This window comes from Oryctolagus cuniculus, chromosome 3 (genome assembly GCF_051225735.1).
Source record: "Oryctolagus cuniculus isolate XC-2025 breed Fujian yellow rabbit chromosome 3, ASM5122573v1, whole genome shotgun sequence".
Classification (NCBI taxonomy): Eukaryota; Metazoa; Chordata; class Mammalia; order Lagomorpha; family Leporidae; genus Oryctolagus; species Oryctolagus cuniculus.
The window spans coordinates 166295288-166323211 of NC_142869.1; the positions used below are offsets into that span (position 1 = coordinate 166295288).

General features: G+C 54.3%; 1 protein-coding gene and 1 long non-coding RNA gene across 2 annotated transcripts; one reads left to right on the forward strand and one right to left on the reverse strand.

Annotated features, from left to right (window-relative positions):
* The first annotated feature begins 756 nt into the window (after nucleotides 1-756).
* Nucleotides 757-24113, forward strand: CPA5 (carboxypeptidase A5). The gene is made up of 11 exons (XM_051848958.3): nucleotides 757-872; nucleotides 1832-1913; nucleotides 3200-3334; nucleotides 14979-15077; nucleotides 16890-16991; nucleotides 18103-18204; nucleotides 18565-18675; nucleotides 19064-19154; nucleotides 22766-22965; nucleotides 23256-23340; nucleotides 23786-24113. Exons 1-11 carry the CDS (start codon nucleotides 757-759, stop codon nucleotides 23971-23973), a joined length of 1311 nt encoding a protein of 436 aa, XP_051704918.2. The 3' UTR covers nucleotides 23974-24113.
* LOC127491664 (uncharacterized) lies at nucleotides 22805-27502 on the reverse strand. The gene is made up of 3 exons (XR_016231043.1): nucleotides 26640-27502; nucleotides 25145-25329; nucleotides 22805-22942 (listed from the first exon to the last, which is right to left on the reverse strand). It is a non-coding gene; the product is annotated as an uncharacterized LOC127491664 (long non-coding RNA).
* Between the last annotated feature and the right edge of the window lie 422 nt (nucleotides 27503-27924).

A 27924-nucleotide genomic window follows, 5' to 3' on the forward strand; every position in this document is an offset into this window, starting at 1 on the left:
AATGTACTACCTGTCCCAGCCTTATGGTGACCGCCTGGAGACAGAGCAAGGGGACTCTCAACTGAACTCCTGCTCAAACGATATATATTCCCTTTGGCCCCCTCTCCATTCTCCTCTCTTCCCCATCTTCCCCTTGCAACGGGAGGACTGAACTAAAATGCAGTGGTGACAAGAGTTAGTGCCTTTGAAATAACAATATATTGCATTTTGCAGGCTTTGTCAAGCCAATTCACCAAGTTGTCTCATCCAATACTCCCCAAGCCCTGTGAGGTAGGAAGGGGGTATTATTAACCCATTGGACAGCTGAGTAAACTGAGATTTAGGGAGATTAGGTCAGTAGCCCTGAGCTTTTAGATAGGAGTGGAACACGTGGCTCTCTGAGAGCAGTGTGAAATGGATGTGGCCCAAGGACAGTGCCAGGGGGCCAGGAGGGAGTTCACTGAGGAAGGAGGAACAGAGTGGACTCCTGGGGCTACCAGCTGCTCCCCTGTGTCCACAGAGGGGGCACTGGATGCCCGTCGAGACAGGAAAGGGGAGCCAAGGGCCTTGTCTTCTTCCCCTTTCTTCCTTCTAGAAAGGGGGGGCAGCTCTAGCTCTCCTGGGGCCTGGCGTATGGGAGGCCCATGCTGGGTCTCCCCAGGGGGAGCCTGACACCTGTCTCAGGCCGGCCCTACCGGCCTTTAGGTGCTGTGCTGTGCTGAGGCCGGTCCATGCCTGGGCCCCAGGAAAGCCCCTGAGGCGCCGGGAGCAAGAAACATGCAGGGCACTGCCACGCCTGGGACCAGTCCGGGGCTGCCCACTGTGCACAGGACGACGCTCCTGGTCTGCAGCTTTATCTTGGCAACAGCGTTGGGTCAAATGAATTTCACAGGGTGAGTGGCTGCCCCAAGCGTGGGAGGGGAGCCGTGGGACCAGAGGGTGGTGGCCATGGGGAGAGGGGCCATCTGGCGGGGCCCTGATCAAGGGGGAGAAACAGTGACTTCGGTTCCTGTCCCGGGCCCACGGCTAGCTCTGGAGCCTCCTTCTTTTGTGCTCCAGGGCAGTTCAAACTAGAGTTCTTCAGGTTTCAGGTGCCCAAGAGTCCCCTGAAACCACAGGTGACTGTTTTCAGATATGCATTTTTTGGGAGATGAAGTGTTCATTTATTTCTTTAGATCCTTAAGGCAGTTAATTAGCCCCCAAAGACTGTGTACCCTGGCCAGAGATGGACGTGCTAGTGTCTTCCCTCCAATAGTAGGATTGGGATTCTACTGGAATTGGAATTAAGTGCCAGGCTCCAAAGCAGAGGAGACACAGCCCGTCCTCCAGGGTCTGAGCCCGAGGGGGAGGAGCCAGCACCGGGCCGGGCATCTGCCCCAGCAGTCCTCACACTGCGGGCCTCTTGGTTATGCTGCCTCCTATCCACCTCCAGCCACCCTCAGATGAGGCGAGGTGGGGTTACCTGATCTCTCCATGACCCTGGGGCTCCGTAAGAAGAGCTCTTGGGGCCACCAGTGGCCCTCCCAGCCCCACACCCATTCTGTTCTTACCCACATGTGTACACACACACACACACACACACCCTGCCCCCACCCTCCTTCCCCATCCTCCTCTCCCTGTCCTGGCTTCTGGCTCATCAGTAGCACCAATAGGCTTTCCTTGTTCCCCTGAGTGGTCTGTCCTCAGGGCTCTGGGCTGAGGGCTGTGTGGCTCCCAGAGTGAGAGTCCTTCTCCCAGCCTGTGTGGCACTGTGCCTCCCAGAACGTCTTCCCAGGTCCCCTCTCCCAAGCCGGCCAGCCAGCCTCCAGGAACCCTCTGCACAGCGTCTCTGCCCTTCCCTGCACTTTTCCAGAGACCAGGTTCTTCGAGTCCTGGCCAGAGACGAGAAGCAGCTTTCACTTCTCAGGGACCTGGAGGGCCTGAAGCCCCAGAAGGTGAGGCCTCCTCAGGGCCTGGGGATCCCCACCCCACACCCGCCCTGCTCATGTCTCTGTCAAAGCTCACAGAGCTGTGGAAAGATCACACGTGGGACGGCTGGGCACACCTGCCCGGGAGGCCTGGCAGCCTTTTAGGCCGTGTCTCCCACAGCTTCCTCTGCTGTCCTTGGGGGGGGGGGGGGCTGCTGACGGGACCCTGCCCGGGAACCTGCTCTGCACACAGCGGGAGTGTCCTCAAGCCTCATGGGGACACATATGTCTCTGGGTGGGAGGGTTTATGGCTCAGCAACGGACGCATCTGTTCCCTATTGTGATGGCTTAGCTTGGCAAACCCATATCATGGTCGAGTTCAGCTCTGGTGGCTTGAACGTTTGTTTCCAAGAATTTGTCTTCTGCAAGTTTTCCCGGTGGAAAACATTTTCTCCAGCTAGGATTTTGTATGAGGGCTGTGGGAACCGCCAGGTATTTCTGAACAAGGCCGCAGCCCTGCTCCTTTTGGAAGTGTGTCCCTTTTGGTGGGAACTCAGGACACCTCCTGTAATTCTCTCCCTTTTACAAACTGAAAAGTAGCTGTGGGTGTGGTGAGGAGCCAGCTGAAGCCTGCCCTGCATCTACTGGAATTGGGAGCAACGCTGGTGGCTCTATTTTTGTTGTTGTTGTTAAAGATTTATTTATTTGAAAGTCAGAGTTAGAGTTAGAATTAGAGTCAGAGAGAGAGAGGAGGGAGAGAGATTCTTCCACTTGCTGGTTCACTCCCCAAATGCCTGCAACAGCCGGGGCTGCAGCCAGAAGCCTGGAGCTTCATCCTGGCCTCCCACTTGGATGCCGGTTCCCAAGTCCTTGGGCCATCTTCCGTTGCTTTCCCAGACCGTTAGCAGGGAACCAGATTGGAAGTAAAGTATGAACTGGAGCCCAAATGGGATGCCAGCATCCCAAGCAGTGACTTAAACTGCTGTGTTAACAATGCTGGCCCCGTATCTGCTCCTCTGGCCTGGTTCTTGTCTGTGTTAGCATCCCCGATGATGAACACTCTCCCTGCTAAGAAGCCCTGTAGGGCTCTGCAGATCCACACAGCGCTGCCATGTGAGTGAGGCTGCGAGACAAAGGTACTTGACGTTCGGGAAAGAACCACCAGACCGTCCTGGCCTTTCTGCTCAGGTTTAGGTTTTTCACTCTGGTCAGGAGCCCTTTTAAGTGTACAAGAGAAGTTCAGCTTGCTCTGCCCAGGGCCTACAGGATTGGGTGTGCAACTGATGCATTTGTTTCTTTCCTTTGTGAACAAGGTGGACTTCTGGCGTGGCCCAGCCAGACCCAGCCTCCCCGTGGATATGAGAGTCCCTTTCTCAGAACTGAAAGACATCAAAGCTTACCTGGAGTCTCATGGGCTCGCTTACAGCATCATGATAAAGGACATCCAGGTGAGGCCCCCCGCCCAACACACACACACTGGGACGGAGGCTGGGGACTCCCCTTCCACGTTCCTTCTGGTTGGGCTCAACGTGGAGGGAAAACACACAGGCTTAAAAGTGGGCGTTTTGGCCAGTGCCACGGCTCACTAGGCTAATCCTCTGCCTGCAGCACCAGCACCCTGGTTCTAGTCCCAGTTGGGGTGCCAGATTCTGTCCCGGTTGCTCCTCTTCCAGTCCAGCTCTCTGCTGTGGCCCAGGAAGGCAGTGGGGGATGGCTCAAGTGCTTGGGCTCTGCACCTGCATGGGAGACCAGGAGGAAGCACCTGGTCCTGGCTTTGGGTCAGCGCAGCGTGCTGGCCGTAGTGGCCATTTTGGGGGTGAACCAATGGAAGGAAGACCTTTCTCTCTGTCTCTCACTGTCTAACTCTGCCTGTCAAAAAAAAAAAAAAAAAAGTGGGCGTTTTGTGACCAAGTCTCCATCTGCATGTTTGTGAACATGCCAGGGGAGAAATGAAATCTACACTTCTCAGAGAAAAGGTGAGCCCAGTACAGAGTTCATGGGGTGGGAAGCACTCTCACAGTGGCGATGGTAAGGACGCTGATAGGGGAATGTCCTTCTGCAAGGATTTGCAGCTAACAGCAAAGAACTGGGCTGGGGAGCCGGGGAGAATGGAGGTGGGAGAAAACAGGAAGGGTTTTCAAGCAGTTCACGCAAAGGCACATTATTAAAAAAAAAAAAAATCTATGCATGGAGTCCACAATTTTTTAGTACCAAAATAAACATCTATGTTTGAAAGGCAGAGTGACACGGAGAGGAGTAACAGAGAGAGACAGAGCTCTTTCATCTGCTGGTTCACTCCCCAAATGCCCACAATAGCGGGGCTGGGCCAGGCTGAAGACTGGAGCTCCATCTGGGTCTCCAGGTGGGTGGCAGGGACTCGAGTACTTGCACCACCCTTGCTGCCTCCCAGGCACAGTGGCACGGGACCTGGTCAAAGGCACTCCAATATGAGAGAGAGCCAATGTCTTCAGCTTCCCCCTGTGTCCTGCATGGGGCCCGCTGACTGGACCCTGCCCGGGAGGCTGCTGTGCAGGATCAGATCTGCATTTCATTAAAACCCGCTGCACCACAACGAGTCCGCCAAATGTATCTTAATTCCACCTTCTGTGAACTTTCTACAGGAAGCCAGCATCCTGGGCTCCCAACCTCCCTGCCCCCGCTCGGTCATGCTCGTTACAGGGTCTTTTCTGAACACCAGGGAATTCTGTTTTCAAGGTTCTTGCTTCAAGGACAACCCAAAGCGCCTCTGAAAGGTGCTGGCAGCACAGCCTGCTTCCTAAATGCTGCTCCTGACTGTACCCGGGGGACTGTGGCCACACAGACTCCCCGCCGACTGTGCTGTCCACCCTGATCTCCTGTCAGGGTCTGCAGTGTGGGAACACGGAGCCTCCTGGAGCACACACTTGACACCGCATGCCAGGGGATAAACGCATTAGGCCGCATTCCTTTCCCAGGCGAGCACAGGGCTGGGGCTTCTGGGGCCATTGAAAGGGGTCCACCCCTCATCAGGCACATCTGTTTCCCGCTCAACATGTGGGAGGGGGGATGCTTCTCTATTTAAACTCCCCACAAACAAAAATAGGAAAACTCCCACAGACAAAAGAGGCCACCACATCAAAAGAAACAGAACTGAGTTCTCATTTTTAGCCCAGGCCTCCATTTTGAAGTTTGCATCTCTCGGCCTCTGTCCCGCCCCGGGAACCCCATAGCATTTGGCAAACAGATAATGCGAAGTCTCAAAAAACTTCCTGTTGGTTTCTCCATGTCAAGGATAGCCCTGGAGTTGCCTTTGAGCCACTGCTGCCACCCCCAGTGTTCCGTACTCCTTTCTGCCTGTCCTCTCCTACTGTTGTCCCCAGCCCAGAACCCCTCTGGGCTCTGCACTGTCTCTCCGGAAAATGTTCCGGACTCTAAGCCCTGACCTGGCCAGGCAGGATTGTCACCAAGTCCATCAAGCTGGACTGCCCTGCTCCAGATTACACTGGGGCTCAGGCAGCTGGAAGTGAGGAGAGGTGGAACTGTGTGAGGGGTTGATTTGTGGGATGATGGGGAGAGGTCCATGGAGGAGAGCTCAGGGTGGCTGGCTTACAGGATGGCTAGGGCTTTGCACTGCTCAGCCTGTGGGCGTCCAGTCTTTTCTCAGACGCGGACGCACAAGCCTGAACTCTCCCTGTCCTTCGGTTGTCTCCGTCTCGGTATTTGGCCTGATGTCCCCTGCAGAGTAAGCCCTCAGGGATTCTCTGCTGAAAGTTTGTCTGTCGGCTGGCTCAGGACGAGTGTCTCCAGAGGGGGACCTTGGTAATACAGTGGTCTTTGCTTCCACAGGCCCCTGGCTCGCACCCCTCCAGGCTCAGCAGGGGCTTTGGAAGGGCTAGCCGAGTTAATGGAGGATGGGAGGTGAGGATGGAAGGGAACAGGAATCTGAGTCTGGCAGACCAGGCTAAGAAGGAGCACGGAAAACAAAACAGGTTTTCACTGGGGCCAGAGGCACCGGAGCTTCGTAAGGAAGGCGATGGTCCCTCCTGTCCTTGGTCTGATCAGAGGGGTGCTTGGGGAAGATGAGACACTCTGGTCCATTCATTCCTCGTGCAGATAACAGAGACGCCTACCATGTGCTGCCTATGGGGGAAGATGCTGGAGATTCAAAGCTGAAAAACCCGATGCCTGTATCCAGGGGAGTTGGAGAGTCTGGGGGGGATGGGGCGGTGGGGGAGGAACTGGGTGATGACAATGGCAGGGAAGAGTGGGGTCGGGGCTGAGCGGTTGCTATGGGAGCACGTGGAGAAGGTGGTAATTATGGTGGCTGAAGAGGGGCCGGGGGCTGGGGAAGCGAAGGCCCCCTCCCTGACTGGCCAGAGGACATCCTCTGCCCCTGAAGAGGTGGGGGTTTTATCCTGAGAACTGTGGGAGCCCTCAGAGGAGCCCAGCGTGGTCAGCTCTGCGTTTCATAAAGACCACTCTGACAGTGACAGCACTGAGCTGGGGACAGGGCCGGGAAGACTGACAGGCAGGGGGGTAGTGAGGAAATTGCGATGGGCCAGGCAAGAAATGATCTGATTTTGAGTGAGCTCTATTTGCATTTAATTTTTCCTCACCTCCTCGTTCTTTTCAGCCCTTTGGTGGTGGTTTTTTTTTTTTTTTTTCTAGGATGAGTCACCATGGAAAAGCTTCACTTGAGCAATCAGCTCTGTGGATTTTAATGGCTTTTTTTTCCTGATTACAAAATTAATAAATATTCATGCTAGATAATTTGGAAATAAGGGAAAAGCACAAGAAGAAAACAAAGATCACCCATGCTCTGGCCATCTTAAGTGGAATACAATTTTGTGTACACACTGCTTCATCACCCACCCCCCCCCCCCCCCGCTGGCTCACTCCCAGCACATGCTCAGAAGTATTTATCCCATCTTAGGAGTCCCTCTGGATCCCTTCCCTGCCCCCTCCAGCCAACAGCCCACCCCTCTGCTCCCCTGCGGAGCAAACTCCTAGCGGCACGGGCCGTGCTCGCCATGCCCACCCTTCCTCTGAGGCCCACCGCCCACCCCTCGTCACACTAAAGCCACCCTTGACAACTCCTGCTCCCACCTGGGGGTCAAGTCTTCATGCTCACCTTTGGGCAGCTTGACTGGTGGCTCCCCTGCCCTGAGTCATATCTGTTCTCGGAGTGTCCCGGACACTGCCCTGTCCCGGGTTTCCCAAGTTCGCTGGCTGCTCCTTGCTTACAGTTTTCACGTCCAGCGCTGTCCTCGGCCCTCTCTTTCATGTCCTCCCCCAGGATCGTGGCATTAAACACCTTCTGCTTTCTAATGACTGCCATCCCATGCCTCCAGTCACCACCTGGCTCCTGAATGCTGGGCTCCTGTAGCTGACCACCTGCTCAGCATTTCCACCTGGTGTCTCGTGGGCATCTCAGGGTTTGCAGGCCCAAACCAAGTGCCCCCTGTTCCTCCATCTGCTCCTCCACAGCTGTCCCCAGCTCAAGAAATAGCGATGCCATCCTTCCAGTCACTCAGACAAACTTGCACTCATTCTTTCTTCCAAAAAATATTTTTTTAAAATTTATTTATTTGAGAATCAGTTGGACACAGAGAGCTCCAATGTGCTAGTTCATTCTCCAAATGCCTGTAAGAGCCAAGGCTGGACCAAAGGCAAGAGCCAGAAACTCAATCCAGTTCTCCACTGGGTGGCAGGGACCCAGGTACTTGAGGCTTCGCCCGCTGCCTCCCAGGGTGCACGTTAGCAAGGAGCTGGAGTCAGGACCAGCCACAGAATCAGAGGACCCCGGGCACTCTGATGTAGGACACAGGCACCTTGACTGGTACCCAACTGCCAGGATAGATGCCTGTCGCTTTGCGCCCTCTTGATTCCTTGCTCACACACTTCACATCTAATCCATGCAAACCCCGTGGGTCCTGCCTTCTCAGCACACCCCATGCTTCCACCCTGAGCCAACGCGCCAACATCCCTCACCTTGCTTACTCCAGGAGCTTTCTGACTGTCTCTCCCCTCCCTGCTCTTGCTTCCTTCGTGCTCCGGTTTCTAAACAGCAGCCTTAAAAATATGGAAGTTCAATCAAGTCACTCCTCTGCTTCACGACCTCCAGTGGCTTCCCAACTCAGAGTGAAAACTGAAGTTCTTAAGAGGGTCACAAGGCTCCTCATGACTTGCTCCCTGCCCCATAGCCTTGCTCACTCTGCTCTACAAACAGGGGCTTCCCTGATGGTGAACCTGCCTGGGCCACTCCTGCCTCAGGGCCTTTGTGCTTTCTGGTCCCTCTACCTAGAATGGATAATTCCTTGCTTGCTTGCTTTCTTCCTTCCTTTCTTTCTTAAGATTTATTTGGTTTATTTGAGAGACAGAGTTACAGAGAGAGGCAGAGACAGAAAGAGAGGTCTTCCAACCACTGGTTCACTCCCCAGATGGCTGCAATGGCTGGAGCTGCGCCGATCTGAAGCCAGGAGCCAGGAGCTTGTTCCGGGTCTCCCATGTGGGTGCAGGGGTCATATTCTGCTGCCTTCCCAGGCCATAGCAGAGAACTTGATAGGAAGAGGAGCAGCCGGGACTAGAACTGGCACCCATATGGGACACTGGCATTTCAGGCCAGGGCTTTAAGCCACTGTGCCACAGCACCAGCCCCCCTGCTACTTTCAAAGTCACACACATGTCACCTTTAGCCTTTAAATTATACCATCATCTCACTCACTTGTCCAATTCCCTCTTCCACTTCCCTCCTCTCAGCAGTTTCTCTGTTCTCACGTCCTCTGTAACCGAAAATTTTTTTTAGATTTATTTATTTGAAAGTCAGAGTTGCACAGAGAGAGGAGAGGCAGAGAGAGAGATAGAGGTCTTCCGTCCGCTGCTTCACTCCCCAGATGGTCGCAATGGCCAGAGCTGCACCCATCCAAAGCCAGGAGCCAGGAGCTTTTCTCCCATGCAGGTGCAAGGGCCCAAGGACCTGGGCCATCTTCTACTGCTTTCCCAGGCCATAGCAGAGAGCTGGATTGGAAGTGGAGCAGCTGGGATTAGAACTGGCACCCATATGGGATGCTGGCGCTTAAAGCCAGGGCGTTAACCCGCTGCGCCACAGCGCCAGCTCCTGTAACCAAAATTTTTATCTCATTTGTTTTCCCGGCTCCCCACTGGACTTTAAGCTCCATGAGGACAGGCAGTTTGTTGGCTGCCACATGTTTAGTGCCCAGCACACAATGTGACCTTGTGGGATTGCTGAGTGTTGAAGTGGAAACGCTGTTGGACCTTGTGGGTTGAGTGGCAGCTCTGAAGAGGACAGGGGACAGCAAGGACTGCAGAAGGCAGGGACGAAAGGGGCAGTGCTAGGGGGAGGAGGAACCACACGAGAGGCCGGTGCTGACCCCGCAGTGACCACTGAAGTGGGGAGTCCTGGAGATGCCACATCCCCTCTGGGGGAGTCTGGACTTCCCGGCCATGCCTGCTGCTGATTCACCACGCAACCCTGGAGTCACCCCAAGGGTTGTCATTGTCATCCTTGTCATCACAACCTTCACTCCCGTCGCCATCGTTATAGCTAACACCTACCGGCATTTATGATATGCCAGGCCATAGTAGAAGCATTTTACAAGGATTAGCCTTCTCACTCTCAGGAGAGCGCTTTTCACTGTGGGCTAAAGTATATGATAACGTGGTCCCCGTCCAATGAGAGGAAACTGAGGCACAGGACTTTGGTAATTTGCCCAAGTTGGTGTCAGCATCAGGGTTTAGTCTGACTCCGGGGCCCATACTCTACTCTGGTGCCATCTGCCTCCTCGGAGGCAAGTCAGCACTGTAATTCTTCAAAATTGTTGTCCTCTGGGCAGCGACACCACGACCTCAAGGTTCAGCCTTGACCTCTGCTGTAAGGACATCAGCTCTGTTGCTACTTGCCATGTCTCGTGGCAGCTATTACAAATGGCAGGCATGGAGGAGCAGGCCAGAGACGCTGTGGAGAGGAGGCCGCCACGGTTGCACCCTGTGTCCCCATGGGGTGCACCTGTTGGATGCCTGCGGCAGGAGCCGAGTGGCTGAGGGGTCCTGCTCCTTTCAGACCCCGGCTTCACACGGGGACCCAGCTTCCCCCTCTCCACCAACCTGGACCTGCTGCCCTTCGCTTAACACCGTCTCCTTCCTGCCATAAATGAATCTGCACCAAGCCTTACTTGCCCCGTGGCTTCCACAGAGGCAAATGGCTGACTTCTGAGCCAGCTGGTCTTTTGGTTTTTCCTCAGAAGCCCGGCATGGCTGGAGTTAGCACCTGTGCTTGCCATCAGTCTGCCTTCTTCCTCCTCCCCTCCCGTTCCTGGGCCCCGGGAAGGGAGCACACGTGTGCAGTTTTCAGGCCAGAGTAGAGGAACGTTCCCGGGCCCACGGCCCAGCTGTGAGGCCCGAGGGTCCCCAGTGTGTGCGGAGGGGTTGCGTCCCTCCACACGGCTGTGAGAGGGTCTGGAGAGCTGTTCGTAGTTTGCTGCTGACTTCCCACTTGCCGCCAAGCTCGTCTTCCTGTGGGGCTCCCTGGGGCTGTGGCTACGTGGGAAGGACTGTGTTCTCAGGTTCTTTTGTTCCAGTTTCTCTTCCTGGTCTTCCTCCCCCTGCAGCCCCCACCAGCCCCTCGGAAACAAGCCTCTGGGGCTCTTGCACTCCAGGCTTGCCCTGGCCCAGCTGCTGTCCCCTTGCAGCTGCTGCCCACAGCTGGTGATGCCAGCCCCCAGTGGCGGGCCTGCCCTGGTCATGGTGGGCTGCTGAGATTTGGGTCGGTTTCCTGGGAAGAAAACAAATTGCTTTCACTGGAGCTTCCCAGGGTGGGCAGCAGGGCACCTCCAGCCAGCCATGTCTAACTTATCCAGTAGTCCAAGCTTTGCCCAAGCAGGAATGTCCCCAGCGCACCCAGTCCAGCTAGAACCCCTTGTATACATGTAGTCGGGGCTCAAAAATCAAATAAAATGAGCCCCAAACATCAGTTTCCCGTCCCACTTTGAAATCTATGAACTTGAGGGTTGTGGGCAAGCTGACAGGCCCGTGGACATGCCAGTCACTACGCAGTGGCCTCACCTGTAGCACGGAGGCAGGGGGAGGGGGCAGCGCTGTTTTCTAGCCCTGGGAAGACTGTGACTGCTACTCCACGTTCGCTGTCAGGGCTTTAGCTTTCACTACCATTCATCCACTTGAAAATCCTTCCTTCCTGAAGTAGGATGAGCACAGTACCAAAGTGTAAAGATAGAAAAAAGAAAAAAATGCTCAAAATCCTAATCTAAGGCGGGCATTTGTCGCAGCAGCTGAAGTGTTGCTTGGGAGTGTGGAGTTGCAGCACAGCAGGTTAAGCTGTGCCTGCAGCACGCACATCTTCTGTTGGAGCAGCGGCTGGAGTCCCGGCTGGTCCACTTGTGATCCACCCACCTCCTCACTAACAGACCTGGGAAGGTACATGTGCTTGAGTCCCTGCCACCCATGTGGGAGACCAGGATGGAGTTCCTGGCTTCTGGCTTTGGCATGGTCCAGTCCTGGCTGTTACAGTTATTTGTGTAACGAATGAGTGGATGGAAGGTCTCTCTCTCTCTCTCTCTCTCTCTCTCTCTCTCTCTCTTCTCTCTCACCCCCATCCCCTTCTGCCTTTCAAATAAATAAAAAGAAATCTTAAATTTTAAAAAAAGTTATTTGGGATGCCTGTATCCCATATTGAAGTGCCTGGGTTCAAGTTCTGGCTAGACTCCTGGTTCCAGCTCCCTGCCAATGCACACCCTGGAAGGCAGCAGGAGATGGCTTAAAGTGGTTGGGTCTCTACTACCTACATGGGATATCTGGGTTGAGTTCTGGACTCCTTACTTTGGCCTGATCCAGCCCTAGCTGTTGTGGACATTTGGGGAGTAAAACAGGGGACAGAAGAAATATCTCCACCCCCTACCTTTTGAATATAAATAATAAAATTTTTAAAGAGCAAAAAATTATTATTCCTTTTGTCCCAACAGGCTAGTATTTTGTCTTTTTAGTGTCTTATTTTCCTATGCTTAGAGGTACTTGGTATTTCTTTTTTTTAAAAAAATTTTTTAAAAGATTTTTTTCTTTACTTATATGAGAGGTAGAGTTACAGACAGTGAGAGGGAGAGACAGAGAGAAAGGTCTTCCTTCCATCGTTCATTCCCCAAATGGCCACAATGGCCAGAGCTGCGCTGATCCAAAGCCAGGAGTCAGGGGCTTCTTCCAGGTCTCCCACGTGGGTGGGTGCAGGGGCCCAAGGACTTGGGCCATCTTCTACTGCTTTCCCAGGCCATAGCAGAGAGCTGGATTGGAAGAGGAACAGCAGAGACTCGAACTGGCATCCATATGGGATGCCGGCACCGCAGGTGGAAGATTAACCTACTGCACCACAGCGCTGCCCACCCCCCCCCCAAAAAAAAAAAAAAAACTTTAATTGCAAAAGTAGTACAATGGAGTTTTCAGCTGTTGTCTACATTTTGCACATCTGCATACATGGTCATGCTTTCAGACAGACAGGCCTGTGTAGGTATGTTTATTGTTGTTCACCTTTAGTTTTGGTAGCTGGTCTTAAGGAACCCAAGGCTGGGAATAGGATGTCTGGTTCTTATCTCACCTCTGCCACCTGCTAGCTTTGCCATGAGGTCTCTTCACTTTCCCAGTCTGCCTCTCTCTAAAGATGGTCATCTGGCCTTCTGACCAGGTCAAGTGAGATCAAGAGCACAGAGACACTTGGTAACTGAGAAGTCTGAGGCACCATTGAGACTTACTTGTGACCTAGCGCTGCAAGCAAGGGGCACCTTTTGGGTTGATGAGGGTGCTTTCTCATCACCCTCTGGGGTGGGAGGGCCTAACCACATCCCACACCGGACAGTCTGCTGAATCCTGGGATGCCCTGCCTCCCACTATATGGAGGTCTTTGTCTGCTTTGTGCTGCTATAATGGAATACATGGTACTAATTTACAGACAATAGAGTATTTCTTATAGTTCTAGAGAATGGTAAGTCCAAGGTCGAGGGACCTGCATGTGGTGAGGGCCTTCTTCCTGAGTCATGCCATGATGAAAGTAGAAAAGCAAGGGGCTGGCGCTGTGGTATAGCGGGTAAAGACACCGCCGGCAGTGCCAGCATCCCATATGGGTGCCAATTTGAGTCCCAGCTACTCTGCTTCTGATCCAGCTCTCTGCTATGGCCTGGGAAAGCAGTAGAGGATGGCCCAAGTTCTTGGGCCCCTGCACTCATGTGGGAGAACCAAAAGAAGCTCCTCGCTCCTCGCTTGGGATTGGCGCAACTCCAGCCATTGCAGCCAAATGGGGAGTGAACCTCTCTCTCTTTGCCTCTCCTTCTCTCTGTATAACTCTGACTTTCAAATAAAATAAATAAATATTTTTTAAAAAGTAGAAAAGCAAGAGAGCAAGAGAAAAAGAGACAGGTAGACAGAGATTCAAACTCATTTCTGTTAACAAACCCATTTTCTCAATAACGAATCCACAGCCACATGGTCTACTCATGAGAGGGAGCCCTCATGACCTACTCACCATGTGCAGGTCGCACCTCTCAACCCTACTGCACTGGGGACTGTGTTTCCAGTGCATAAACTTTGGGGGACACCTTCAAACCAGAGCAGAGGGTACGGGCTTGTGGAAAGGTCACCTGCCCATCTCACAGAGATTTAAGCTGGGAAGTGTCCCAGGATGGAATGGGTAGTCTGAACAGTGAGTGGTCGACCCAACCCAGGCCCTCTACTTCCCCATGGTCAGTCCTAAGTGCCACATGAGGGTTGAGTGCCAATGCCAAATGTATACTGAGAATGTGCTTTTGGTTCACCTATACTACAGTTTAGGAGGTATACTGTTAAGAGGTAAATCGAAGACCACTAGCACGTTAATAATGATCTGGGGGCCGGCTTTGTGGCAAGGCAGGTTAAGCTGCTGCCTGGGATGCCAGCATCTCATATGGGTGCCGATTTGAGTCCCAACTGCTCCACTTCCTATCCAGCTCCCTGCTAATGCACCTCGGGAAGCATCAGTTGATGGCCCGAGTGGTTGGGCCCCTGCATCCACGTGGGAGACCCAAAAGAAGCTCCTGGATCCTGGTTTCGGCCTGGCCCAGCCTTGGCCATTGCAGCCATTTGGGGGAGTGAACCAGTAGATAGATCTCTCTGTCTTTCCTCCTCTCTCTCTAACTCTGCCTTTTAAATAAGTATATAAATATTTAAAAAGAAAACAATTATTGGGACTGGCTTTGGCTTAGATACCAGTTGTCTAGGCTGCTTCCTGGGGGTAGGGTGATGTTGGGGTCAGAGAAGCCCTCTTCTCCCCACCCCAGAGGCATCACTGCACGTGGTTCAGCCTGGACCTGACGTAACAGTATGTATAGAGGGCAAAAGCAATGTTGGCAGCAGACTGTGAGCATCCTCTCAAAAACACCTTCGCATCTGTTATTCCATTTTATCCTGTGAGGTGGCAAGGCAGGTGCTGCTATCCCAGTTTTAAAACTGAGAAAATTGGCTGGCGCTGTGGCTCAATAGGCTAATCCTCCACCTGCGGTGCCAGCACACCCGGTTCTAGTCCCAGTCGGGGTGCCGGATTCTGTCCTGGTTGCCCCTCTTCCAGGACAGCTCTCTGCTGTGGCCAGGGAGTGCAGTGGAGGATGGCCCAAGTCCTTGGGCCCTGCACCTGCATGGGAGACCAGGAGAAGCACCTGGCTCCTGGCTTTGGATCAGCGCAGTGCGCCGGCCGCAGGGGCCATTGGAGGGTGAACCAATGGCAAAGGAAGACCTTTCTCTCTGTCTCTCTCTCTCTCTCTCACTGTCCACTCTGCCTGTTTAAAAAAAAAAAAAAAAAGAAAAAGAAAAACCTGAGAAAATTAAGGCCACAGCAAGTGGCAAAAGCAGACACAGAATCCAGCTTTCTAGACTCCTGTGGGAAATGGCAGCATGAATGCCAGCTTGGCAGGCGGGAGAATAACCCAGCCACCCAGCACCCCTTCTGTGCACAGCTCACACTCAGTGGCTCATTCTCCTGTGTTGACACCGTCACCTGCTGTAGCGCTCAGAACAGGCATGGCCCAGCCCTGCTCCGCCCTCCCAACACGTGTTTCTGTCTCCTAGGTTCTTCTGGATGAGGAGAGAGAAACCATGGCAAAATCCCGCCGGCTGGAGCGTAGCACCAGTAGCTTCAGTTACTCCTCTTACCATACCCTGGAGGAGGTAGGTCTGCCCAGCCATGCTCCTGACTCACTTGTTCTAGGGCCCCAAAAGTCTCTGGACTCAGGCAGGAACTAGTGAGGACCCCGGGGTCTGTGGGAGACTGTGAATGACCCATGAGGAGTGTGGGGCAGACACAAGATGAAGGTCAGGTGGACGTTCAGTTTAAGGATTCAGATAGAGGGGACTGCAGCTCAGCAGCACAGCCTGAGGCAGGTGCACAGCCCAGCAATGAGTCCAGGAGGCAGGTGCACAGCCCAGCAATGAGTCCAGGAGGCAGGTGCACAGCCCAGCAATGAGTCCAGGAGGCAAGTGCACAGCCCAGCAATGAGTCCAAGAGGGAGGTGCACAGCCCAGCAATGAGTCCAGGAGGCAGAGCACTGAGGCACAGACCCACGGTAGGCCAGAACAGAGCAAATGGAGGTTGCTTTCCTTAGCAAAGCCTCTGGCTAGAGATCCAGGAGTCTCGACTTTTCCATGTCCAGTACTGGTGCTAAGTGGCCCCCAGCTGTGGGTGCCTCAGGAAATAAGGAACAAGAAGCCAGGAACATTGGAGGGCAAGGTTTGTAGAACTAGAGTCGTCTTTATTTGGGGAAGCTCACGGCTACAGTTACTACCAACCAGGACAGGTATTATTGATTGTGACTTGTTTACAAAGGAGGCCATGCAATGAGGGCACGGGGATGTCCACTGTAAAATAAACTAAGGCACACATCTTATTTTATGCATGAAAAATGTGACATTATACAGACATCCACTCTGTTATCATCACCACTTTTCCCCTTCCACAAGACCTGTAACAGTGGCCCCAGAGTACTGAAAAAGACAAGAGAGCGAATAAATATAGTCTGTCACTATTGATGTCAAAAATCAGTAAAGCCCGAACCCTGTCTTTAGTTAGAGCCTAAAAGGGGCAAGAAGATAAACAGCAAGGGCTGTGAGATCTGTCAGGTGGATTGAACGGGCCAAAGAATGGAGACGAGAGAGAATTTCCAACAAGACAGGCTGCCCTGGAGATCTGAGCGGACTCAGCACACGCTGTTCTCCCAGGCAAAGGCACAGCTCTGCACAGGGAGGAGGAGCTTGTGAATCCAGCCAGACCACACCTAAATGCCCTTAGCCTGAAGGACATCTATTTTTGCTATTTTTCCTTTTTTTTTAAGCATTAAAAAATTGTTTTTTACTTGAAAGGCTGTAAAAGAGAGAGAGAAAGAATGAGATTGAATGCTGGTTCACTCCCTAAATGCCCTCAACAGCTGGGGCCGGGTCAGGCGTAAGCAGGAGCCAGGAACTCCACCTGGGTCTCCCCCATGGGTTGTGGGGAGCCAACTACATCTGCTGCTTTCAGGGTCCACATTAGCGGGAAGTTGGAATTGGGAGTAGAGCTAGGGACCCAGGCACTCCAATACGAGATACGGGTGTCTCAGCTGGTGTCTTTTTTTTTTTTTTTTTGACAGGCAGAGTTAGACAGTGAGAGAGACAGAGAGAAAGGTTTTCCTTCCGTTGGTTTACCCCCCAAATGGCCGCCACGGCCGGTGCACTGCGCTGATCCGAAGCCAGGAGCCAGGTGCTTCCTCCTGGTCTCCCATGTGGGTGCAGGGCCCAAGCACTAGGTCCTTCCTCCTCAAGTGGTGTCTTAAATGCTGCACCACATGCCCACCTTGATTTTACAGTTCTTGATCTGTGTTCTCTTAGATCCATGGGAGGTGGGAGAGTATTGAGGGTGGGATGGGTTAAGGAGACTATTCAGAGAGGTCCTAGGGTGTCACTTTTCTCCCTGTTTAACCCCAGTCTGATCAACATCATTGCTTTCAGATCTACAGCTGGATCGACAACCTTGTGACTGAGCATTCAGACATAGTCTCAAAGATTCACATTGGCAACAGCTTTGAGAATCGGTCCATTCTTGTCCTGAAGGTAAAAGCTCGGTGCCAACCAGTGGGCGGTGTGGTGACAGCCTCTGGTACCAGACTGAGCTCCTGGCAGGTAGCAGCGGGGTGGGAGTTGCGGGGAGCAGAAAGGTGTGTGTACTCCTGTCCTCAAGTGACACACAAGCTTTAGGATGATGGCATTCAGGGACTCACCCTCGTGGGCATGGACAGGTGACAGTGCAGTGACCTCGCACGCCCTTGGTCAGGAAGCAGTGGGAGGGTTGCGGCAGGGCATCTGCCACCTGAAGTGGGTGTGAGTGTGGTGAGACAGCATTCTTCCAGTTACCTCAGGGGCTCCATGTGCCACAATGGGAGCAGAGGGCCATGGGTCATTTGCAAATGCTTGAGGCCATTTGGCTGAGACAGCCCCAGATGATGGGGGAACTCCTCACCCTTCACAGGGGCCACTGGAACAGAAGTGTATGCCAACATGGCAGCTGCAGTTTCCTTGGTCATGATGGAAGATGGGTGGGTGCAAAGCCGGCTGGAAAATGGTGTTTGGCAGGTGCCCTAAGAAGCACTCAGGGGCGTGGGCCACGCACCAGCCACCAGGAAGCCAGGTGCCACTGCTCTCAGCATGCTCTGGCGGATGCTTCCGAGCAGCCACGTGGCCTCAGCGTGGCACTGACCTCACCTGTCCCTGCTTCTACTTCCCCCAGGGGCTGTCGTCTTCTCTCTTGAATGTGATCTAAGACCTTGCCTCTCCAACTGTGGTGCTTGCATGGCAGCACCCACGTCGCCTGGGAGCATGTTAGATTCCTCCCAGACCTACTGAATCAGAATCTGCATCTAATAGGATTTCCATGGGATTAATGTGCAGATTAAAGCTAGAAGCACTCGTCTTAAGATGCTGTCCACCCTGAGAAATCCTGTGCTTTGCCCTGCAACAGTACCACTGCAGGGCCTAGGGACCTCACACGTGTGCACATCATGGGAGTGTAGAAAGGTCCCTGCACACGCATCCTCTCTTGGGCTAAGCACACTGGGCCTAGGCAGTGAGGAAGTGGGGAAGTACCAGGTCTCCCTGTGGTCAGCCCAGGACAACGTCACTGCTGCTTTGCTCAAATCTCTGGTGGGGGCCCGATTCTTCTCCCTAGTTCAGCACTGGAGGTTCTCAGCGCCCAGCCATCTGGATTGACACTGGAATCCATTCTCGGGAGTGGATTACCCATGCCACCGGCATCTGGATTGCCAAGAAGGTCAGCAAGGACCTGTAGCAAAGGGCAACTGGGAATGGGGCAGGAACTGGGGGCTGGGGTGGAGTGGGGCTACCTGACTCCTCAAGGGCCCAACAAGTTGGAAAAACTCACCCTGAAATCCAGGGTGCTCTGTCCCCTCCCATTCTCTAGAACAGCCGCTGTGTGCGGGCCTTCGGCAGCACCCAGCCCACACGGATCCTCCGCCTTCTAGTTGTCTGACAGCCAAGCCTTTGGTTCTGCACAGAGGTGCTACTTCATGGCCTGATGCTGCATCTTCCTGGGCCACCCGCTGTGCAAATGTCCAGCTCCTCCTCCTCCGAGAGCCCAGCAGGGCCTCCCACTCCGCACCCTCTCTTGCAGATTGTCAATGAATATAGTAAAGGAGGTGTGCTGACAGACATACTGAACGCTATGGACATCTTCATAGAGCTTGTCACCAACCCTGATGGCTTTGCTTTTACGCACAGCATGGTGAGGGCACCTGGGGCACGTGGGGGGCCAGGGAAGGGTTGCTGTGGCCTTGACAGCCAGCCCCTCCAGGGGTCCTTGCAGACAGTTTCCCTGAGGGTGGGAGGTACTGTAGTTGCAGCTTCTTGGCCCCCAAGCTCCTACCCCTTGCCCCAGGAAGACCACCACTGGTGGCCTGTGCTCAAGCCTCTCCCCAGACCCTGACTTCAGCCATCAGTACTAGATCTGCAGCCTTGGCTCAGTCCCACGCCAACCCCATCTTGATCCCAGAAGGTCCTGGCCTTTGCTCCTCCCTGCCCCACCAGACCCCCTTCATAGGCCGGCATGTCAGAGGCTCCCAACCTTGGGAGTTGGCCCAGTGAATGGGGTCACCTGATTTGGGCTTTCTCAGAACCGCTTGTGGCGGAAGAACAAGTCCACAAGACCTGGCATCTTCTGCATTGGTGTGGATCTCAACAGGAACTGGAATTCGGGCTTTGGAGGTACAGCAGCCTGTTGGTCTTGGGGGTGGGACTAGAGTTCTTGGTCCTTGGCTGGCCCTCCCAGGCAGTCAGATTACGTTGACCCATAACTTGGGAGGTACGGACAAATGTCATCATTAGCTAATAATTCGTGAGTCATGGCCAAGGACACGCAAGTGCGTTCCTAAGATTGGCTGTGGGATGTGGGAAGAGGCAACACATGTGTGTTAGAGGTATACTTAGGCAACACCTGCACGGGAACTTTCAAGGGAGCTCCCAGCCCCTGAATGAAGACAAACTTCAAGGGTCAAATCCTAAATATGGCAGAGAAAGGTATAAGGAGGTACGAAGTGGCCTTGCCTGTTGTTTAAAACCAGTTTAAAGTGCCCCTAAAATGCTGCCAGTCTTCCCCTTAGTGTGTACAATAAGGAAATTCCTCTGAACTCATTTCCTGAGAGCTGTGGCCTGCAAACTGCCCTTTGGGAGGCCAAGCAATAGTTCAAAATAGAGTGGCTTGTACCCGGTATTCATGTTTGACCCATTACTGTTTCCAACGAATGGCTACTTGAAGAGCTACCAGATCCCAGTGAAGGCTGGGCAGCTTCCTCCTGCGTTCCCTGATGTTCTTCTCCGAAGGTCTCTTGCCAGGGATAGGGGGATTGGGGGGCAAACGGAAGCCTCCGGCAAGCCCCGAGACAGGTGCATGGACCCTGGAAATGCAGCAGTTTGGTGGGTGGGCAGCTGAGTTCAGCCAGGATGGAGTGTCCAGAATAGACACACTCCTGCCCCAGATGGGGCAGCCACAGTCCCCAGGACACAGTGCCATTGCTGTGGACAAGCAGAGCCACAGGCTGGTGGCCAAACCAATACAACAGAACATTCTAGATCTGCATGTCCACTGCTTTGGAAATCTGGCTTCTTGGGGGTCTGTTCTTGAAAAATACGGATGGCTTGAAAGCGCTGGGTGCGAGTTCCCTGCTGCAGGGTCTGAGTATGGCCAGGCGTGGGAGGGAAAGAGACTGTGTGAAATGTGGGGTCTCCACCTCCCGATGACCAGATCTCAGCATCCAAATGGGCCCCTCAGAGCTGACCAGATGAGTGCCCAGAGCTATACCAGCTGGCAGAAAACAAATTACCTCTTAAAGAAAATAACTTTTGGGGATTTTTCCACAGGAAAAAAAAATCCATACGTATACATTGTAAAAAAAAAAAAAAAAACAATTATGGAAAAGAAAAGCCCAGAGGGGGCAAAAAGCTCCCATAATCCCACTACCCAAAGATGACTGCTTTGAATAATTCACCATGTCCTTCCCAAGATTTCCCCTCGCTACAAATTACATTTTTAGAGAAGGAAAAATAAATAGCTAATGAATCCATTAGCAGGTACTTGTGAAACAGGCAGGCTCAGAGGACCTTGACGGTGAACGTCAGAGAGGCAGGCAGCTAATTCCCATTTGGTCAGGGGAAGATTAGTTTATTCTGCTTAGCTCCAACCAGAACTAATGGCCTGAAGTGTTTCTCCATATTTGGGCAAAGCCACCTGGTCGCTGGCAGGGGAACTGCTTTGCGTGCGTGGGCTGCAAACGCAGACAAAGCTCTCAGCCTTCCCGCTCTGCTCATCTGTTGCTGCTTGTCATTCATCAAGCATAGCAGGTGCAGAGGCTCCCGGCAGACATAACAAACAGGGCCACTGTTAGTGGGGCCCACTGCAGCCTGGGGGACTGCCCCTCACCCCCTCGCTCTCTGCAGGCACATCCCCTTTGAGCCTGGGTCCTCCACTCCAGGCAGAGCCAGGCAAAGCGAGAAGGGGCACTCTAGTGACGGATTAGCCTAGGGCCAGAAGCGGTGTGTGCATGTGTCTGGGCTGGTGACTCAGGCGAGGAAGGTTTTGTTTATGGTTTTAATATTGCCTTAATTTAATTGCTGTGTAATGTCTCGGCTGTAGACCATCCTGCCCCTCATGCCGCCCTCTTCTTGGGGAGGGCAGGCTTCTGTGTTTCTGCAGCATCATCTGGACTGTCCATGGGCCAGCCTGCTGCCTGGGCTCAAGAGGGGTGCTCTGGCCTCCTCAGGGGGTTTCAGAACTTGGGGTAGGGACAAGTGGATGGCCTACAGTTAGGGTGTTCGAGTCCTAGCTCCATTCCCAATTTCAGCTTCCTGCTAATACATACCCTGGAAGGCAGCAGATGATGCCTCAAATCTCACCCTGTGGGAGACCTGGACTGCATTTCTGGTTTCTGGCTCTGGCCCGACAGCCCTGGCTGTTGTAGGCATTTGAGGAGTGAACCAGCAGATGGGAGATATGTTTGTCTTGTCTTTCAGATAAAAAAGAATGGAGGATAGCATTTGGCATGGTGGTTAAAATGCCACTTAGATGCCCACATCCCACATCAGAGGGCCTGGGTTTGAGTCCCGGCTCTACTTCCTATTTTAGCTTCTTGTTAATATGGCCTGGGAGGCAGCAAGTGACGGGTCAAGTACCTGGGTCCTTGTCACCCACATTAAGAGACCCAGATTGAGTTTCAGCCTCCTGGCTTCAACCTGGCCCTTCCCTGGCTGTTGTGTGCCTTTGGGGAGTGAACCAATAGATGGAAACTCTTTCCCTGTTGCCACCCTTCTCTTCCTGTCTCTCAGCCTTTCAAATAAACAACAAACAATGGAAGAAGTAGCTGGGGCAGTCCCCAGCCTCTGGACCAGGCTTGGGCACAGCCATTTCAGGGAGCAGACGGGAGAGGAGGAGCTGGGATCGCTTCTCTCACACATATCCCTGACCCTTGGCCAGCCCAGGCCAGCCCTCCCTAACGTACCCTTTGAGGGGTAGAAGGAAGCAGGAGGGTTGGAGAGGAAGAAAGGAGGCGGGGGAAGCAAAGGCTCAAGGGCCTCTCTGCATTTGTGAGCCAGGCAGCTGTGGGGATCTGTTCTCTCTTCTCCTGGCCCAAGTCCTTGGAGCTCCTGGGGCCACAGCTGGGCCAAGCCCAAGCAGATACCACATTTGAGCGTTCAAGGGACAGAGAACCCAGGAAGGAATCAGGTCAAAAGGATCGCTGATGAAGTGGGGAAGCGGAGACCAGGGAGAGACTTGGGGTTTCTGAATGCACCTTCTGAGGCAGGCCTGCCTTTCTAAGGAGCCTCAGCCAGGACTCGATCAGAAGAGCAAGCCAAGGGAGCTTCCTGCAGGGCTCTGGAGTTGCAGGGCCGTGGGGCGGCCTCCTGCTTCCAGGGTATTAGACTAGGGTACGCAGCGATAACAAGCACCCCTCCAAACCCCAGTGGCTTCTACATAATAAAGCTCATTTTTCATGCACTCAGAGTCCAACGTGCTTAGGTAACTGTCCTTAGACGTTCTCTGCCAGTGGTGACAGAGGGATCCAGGAGGTTGTGTCTTTCTGGAATCTTTTGCCTCCTGCCACACAGGGGACAGTGTGGAGAAGTCACGCTGGCTTCTAACAAATCTCAGATCAGAACTGCCTCATCATTTCTGTTCACCTTTCATTGGTCAGATGTCGTATGTCCTCCGCCAAACTGCAAAGGAGTCTGGGAAATGAGGGGGCTGCATGGGTGTTTTGTGAGCCCCAGCTGTCTCTGCCACACTCAGGCGTGCTGACCCTTTGGGTGGTTTTCTTCATTCCCAGGAAATGGTTCTAACAACAACCCCTGCTCAGAGACTTACCACGGGCCTTCCCCGCAGTCGGAGCCCGAGGTGGCTGCCATCGTGAACTTCATTACGGGCCACGGGAACGTCAAGGCTCTCATCTCCATCCACAGCTACTCCCAGATGCTCATGTACCCTTACGGCCACTCTCTGCAGCCTGTGGCAAACCAAGAAGAGTTGGTGAGATTGGCTGCTCTGGACGTAGGGGAGAAGGAGGCACCTCCCCAGGGAAATCTGACTGATCCCCCATCCCCAGCCAGGGGTGTGGACCAGCAGACACCACAGACGGCAGGTGGGGAGGCTGTGGCTCTCAGGTGTGGTTGAGTTGGAAGCCAGGGCTGCTGCAGTCCTCGGTCTCCAGTGCTCTCTGCACATTCAACTCCTGAGGCTGACGTGCGGGTGAGGGTGCTGGGGCCCGGGCAGAGCCACTTGGAGCTCCAGCCTCATCCCCTGGGATGTTTTCTTTGCAGTATCATCTTGCCAAGGGTGCAGTGAAGGCCCTGTACGAGGTCCACGGCATCGAGTATATTTTTGGCAGCATCAGCACCACCCTTTGTGAGTGAAGCTCCCCTGGCCACTGCTCCAGATCCCACATGCCCCTGGGGCTGGGCACGTGCAGCTCTGAGCTGCCTGGTAGTCCCTTGATCTAGCTGGGCTGGCCTAATCTGCTTCCTACACTTGGACACAGGGGTGGACAATGGTCCCCCAGCGGCTGCTCTGTGCAGCATGAATGCATGGCCCCCAGTGCCTGGCTCACTGCAGAGGCTTTGAGGGGGGAAGAGCCTATGTCTGGAGGCCTCCCAGAGCTTTCCTGTGTAGAGCTCGAGGTGGCCATGGTGGTCAGGGGGTTGCCCGGGAGGAGGCCTGAGCCTGGGAGCGTGGTGTGGCCTGGGCTCGGGGGTGGGCTCCAGGGTCCCCTTTCTCCTCAGGGTGCATCTCTGCCTTGGGGCTGCACCTCCTTCTTCCTCTTGGGGGCACCTCTTGGCCCTTTGGTTTCTAGATGTGGCCAGCGGGATCACCGTGGACTGGGCCTACGACAGAGGCATCAAGTATGCCTTCAGCTTTGAGCTCCGCGACACCGGGCGCTACGGCTTCCTGTTGCCAGCCTCCCAGATCATCCCCACGGCCCAGGAGACGTGGCTGGCGATTCTCACCATCATGGAGCACACCCGGACCCACCCCTACTAGTCACCCTGTGCAGGCCAAAGCAGGGGGGCTCCTCCTCGTCCCCAGGGTGGGGCTGCTCCTGAAATCCAAGCTCTGTATTGTCACCCTACACCCTTGCCTGGACCCTGTAGGAAATAAACAGTTTGAACGGGCTTTGCTGCCTCTACACGTAGGCTGCCGTTCCTGCTGGCTTCGCATTGAGGGGGACACGGGCTGTGCCCTCCCCAGGGCCCAAGGTGGTCCATCCCCTCCTCCTGCAGTATGCCCAGGCCCAGGACAGGGAAGACACCCCCAGGGGCTACCAAGCCACAATTATCCCAGCGGTGCCTGCTCTCCACTTCAGGGAGAGGCAGGTCCAGGCAAGCAGCCTCCCCTTCTTCCTCCCTGGCGAGGGGCAAAGGCACATTTCAGGGGTCCTCACTTGCCCTTATAACCAAATGTGAACAATTTGCTCGTCTGTAAGCTCCTCCTCCAAGGGCCTCGGAGCACAGAGTGAGAGCAGGCGGGAGCCAGCACAGCGCAGCAGCACGCACACAGGGGGCGGAGTCCCCCTCTTCCTCCGTTTCATCGCTGTAACCATCATGGCTGTCACGCGTGCAGCAGCTGCCTCCGGCCAGCCAAGGGGCTAAGGAGGTGCTCTGTCTAACGGAGCTTCAGTGGCACCGTTTTGAGATCCTAGCGAGGGGCTTTCCAATACTGCCAGGCTTCCCTGGATCTTCTGTCTTCCTCCACCATCCAGGAGCAGGGGCACTGGGTCCCTTGGCTCTTCCCTTATCGGTTGAAAAGCTGAATGTGTTTGTGCGAGTCTGAGGCCTAAACTCGTGAGCAAATCTTTCCTTTAGCTGGGCTGTGTGTGTGTGAACGAACGAAAAGGACTATGGGTATCTCTGAGCCTGGAGGACACAGCAACAGGGACGAAAGCAGAACTGGTTCTTTCCACTCGACCTATAAAGTGAGACCAGTGTCGGGCCACTTCGTGGAAGGAGGCCGTGGAGATGATGCAAACCCTGGATTCAAAATGGCACCAAAGCAGCAAATGAATGGCTGAGGCCAGGGGCTGGAGCAGAGGTGAGAAGCGGTCTTGGGGCTAGGGATGCCCCAGCAGTGCTGCTGTTCACAGCTGTGAGTAAAGAAAGGGGGTTAGCAGGTGAGGAGGCCTAAGGCAGGGCCAAGATGGCCAAGTCCACGGTACCTCAAGTGTGGGCGGCTCGTGGGGCCCTCCAGGGCTGGCTTCAGGCATTGGGGGTGCTTCGCTTCCGTGCAGCGGAGGAGGAGGCGGGAGGCCTGGTCCTGGGATGTGTTGTCCCCAGGAGGTGGCATTTTCTTAAAGCTGGAAGTGGTCTGAGTGAGGCAGAATTTCCAAGCTGAAGTTTTCTGCTGTTAGTGGAAACACGGAGTCTGGGTGAGGTTAATATAAGCCACAGATAAATAAAGCAAGTTATACCTCTGCACACTGTAGTCTGTGATTATAACTTGTATGCCCTCAATATAAATATTTTCATTTCATCCTCGTGGGGAGGATATTGCTGGCATCACTAATAAGTTCATTTTTCAAATAAGGGAAGCAAGATTTGGAGAAGTTTTTTTTTAACGGATTTTTTTTTTTTTTTAGAAAGCAGTGTATTTTCAGTTATTTGTCTATTTAAAAAGCAGAGTGACAGCGCAAGAGAGAAAGACCTTCCACCTGCTAGTTCACTCCCTAAATCCGTGCAACAGCGGGGCTGGGCCAGGCTGAAGCCAGGAGCTCAGAACTCCATCTGGGTCTCCCATGGGGGTGGCAGGGACCCAAATGCTTGAGCCATGACTGCTGCCTCCCAGAGCACAAAGTAGCAGGCGGCTGGACTGGAAGCAGAGGAGCTGGCCCTCAAACCAGGCATCCCAAGCCTAGGCTCACCCCGCTGCCCGTCAGTGCCTGCTTCGGGACAAGTTTCAAAGGCCAGGCGTGGCCAGCTTCAGTTTGTCTAACTCCAAACGCGCGACGTCCCCTTGGTTCAGGTGTGGCCCGTGCCCACCTGCAGCAGACACCGTGGGGACTGTTTAACGTGCAGGCGGGCATCTGTGTTTCACCCCCGATGCTGCTTTGGTGCCATTTTGAATCCGGGGGTGTTCCAGACTGAAACAGAGCCGCTGGGGAGCGCGGCCACCATGAAAAAGCGCTCGCCTAGCGGCCGAGCGTTTGAACGCCCGTGGGCTGCCAAGCCAGAGAGATGATCTCGGACTGGCCGCGTGCCACGCACGATCGCAAGCCCGTGGTAAGATTTACCACGCTGTTCCTCTGCCCTGGAGGTAGGACCCTTGCTGTCCTTATTTTCAGAGGAGCCTCGGGCTCAGGGAACAGGGTCGTGAAAGGGCACACAGCTCGAGTGTCTCCCTTCAGGTCTGAAAGCCCCCGGGGGCCTGGGACGAAGGGCTCCCCCCAGGCTCCCGTTCACAGCCAGGTTGGTTACGCTCTCCCGTGGTTGGGGGTGAAGAGGCCACGCCTCCCCTTAAAACCTTGGCCTGACTTTAAATAAAACCAGGCGCAAGCACTCCCTGCCGCTGTCTAGCGCTCCTGCCTTGTCTGACCCTCTTGCTTCCCTCTCGCGGGCTCCAACCTCAGCGGCCCGCTGCAGCTCCCTCGTAGCCACGGGGCCTTTGCACATGCCTCCCACGCCTCCCCTCTCCTCACTAGCCCTAGGACCACCCACCGGATGTGGGGACTGCATTGCTCTCTTTCCAAAGGCTGGTGCATTCCCTCCCCACGTCCTGGTCTCCACGCTGTAGGTCTCCCCGACTGGTTTGCGAGTAGGGGCTACACTCCGCGGTTCGTCCTCAAACACGCGGTAGCTGTGGAGAGGCTGTGTCTCCCGCTCGGCCTCGCGCACAGCAGGGCTAGGTGGCTCCGTCGGTGACAGACTCCCCTCAGCGTGGGCTCAGCCAGACAAGAGGTTTGTCAGGCGGCAGGAAGTGGACGGAGGAGGGTCTCCAGCAGCCCTGCTCCCGGCGGCGCAAGGCGGCTGCTCGCCCGCCCTGACTGAATTCCGGGCGCGAAAACCAAGCGCAAGCACCTGAGAGGGCGCGGTCAGCGTCGTGTGGCCACGCCCCGCTGCGCGGCATGCTGGGAAGTGGCTGAGGCGCCGGATGCGCCGCTGCCCCAACGGGCGTGCGTGGGGGAAGGCGCAATGGATTCTGGGAAGGTGGCCCTCATTGTCTGATGGGGGCGCAGACTCCGTTTCTCGCTCTAGTTCATGAAGCAACCGACTTAATCAGAAAGCCGTGGAACTTTCCAAAGTTCTAGTCCTCCACCCCTCACCCCCTCGTGTTTTCGGTGAAGACCCTGGATCTGGAGACTTGCACACGGCGCTGGGAGGCCACGGCTGAGGGAAGCCCACAGCCGGGGTCTGAGGGGACCCCAGCCCCTCGGCTGCTCCGCGGGGCGCCCCCACAAGCCGGGGCGTGCCGGCCTGGGGTTCAAGGCCATCCGACACAAAAGCTCGCTCCCGCTTTCATAAACCCCGAGTCTTTTCCCGCCATTTTGCCAAGGCTGCAGAGCCCGGACAGGAGCTCAATTTTCCTACGTGCTGCTGGGTGGCTGCTTTATTTTATTATTATTTTTTTTCTTTTTCCACACACTGCTCTTTTTAGGTATTTTTTTTTCATCCTTTTCACTGGTAAAATTTATGAGCATTTATTTAAAAGAAAAAAAAAAAACACTGGAAAAAGCGGAGCGAGAAAGAGCGATTATACATATGGAAAGCCATAAAGAACCGCAGTGAACGCGCTGTGGTGATTGCTTGCTTAAAAAAACAAACGGGCCGGGCGGTGTGGAATGTGTGAGGCTGGGCCGGCCAGCGCCGGGGGATGGGCCAGGGGCCGCTGTCCAGGGAGCCCGGGAGCCGGACAGGGCCCCAGAGCGAGGAACTTCAGCCAAAAATGAGATTTTAAGATACTCCTTTGGAAAAAAAAAAACCTAGCAGGGTGGGTTTTGTGTTC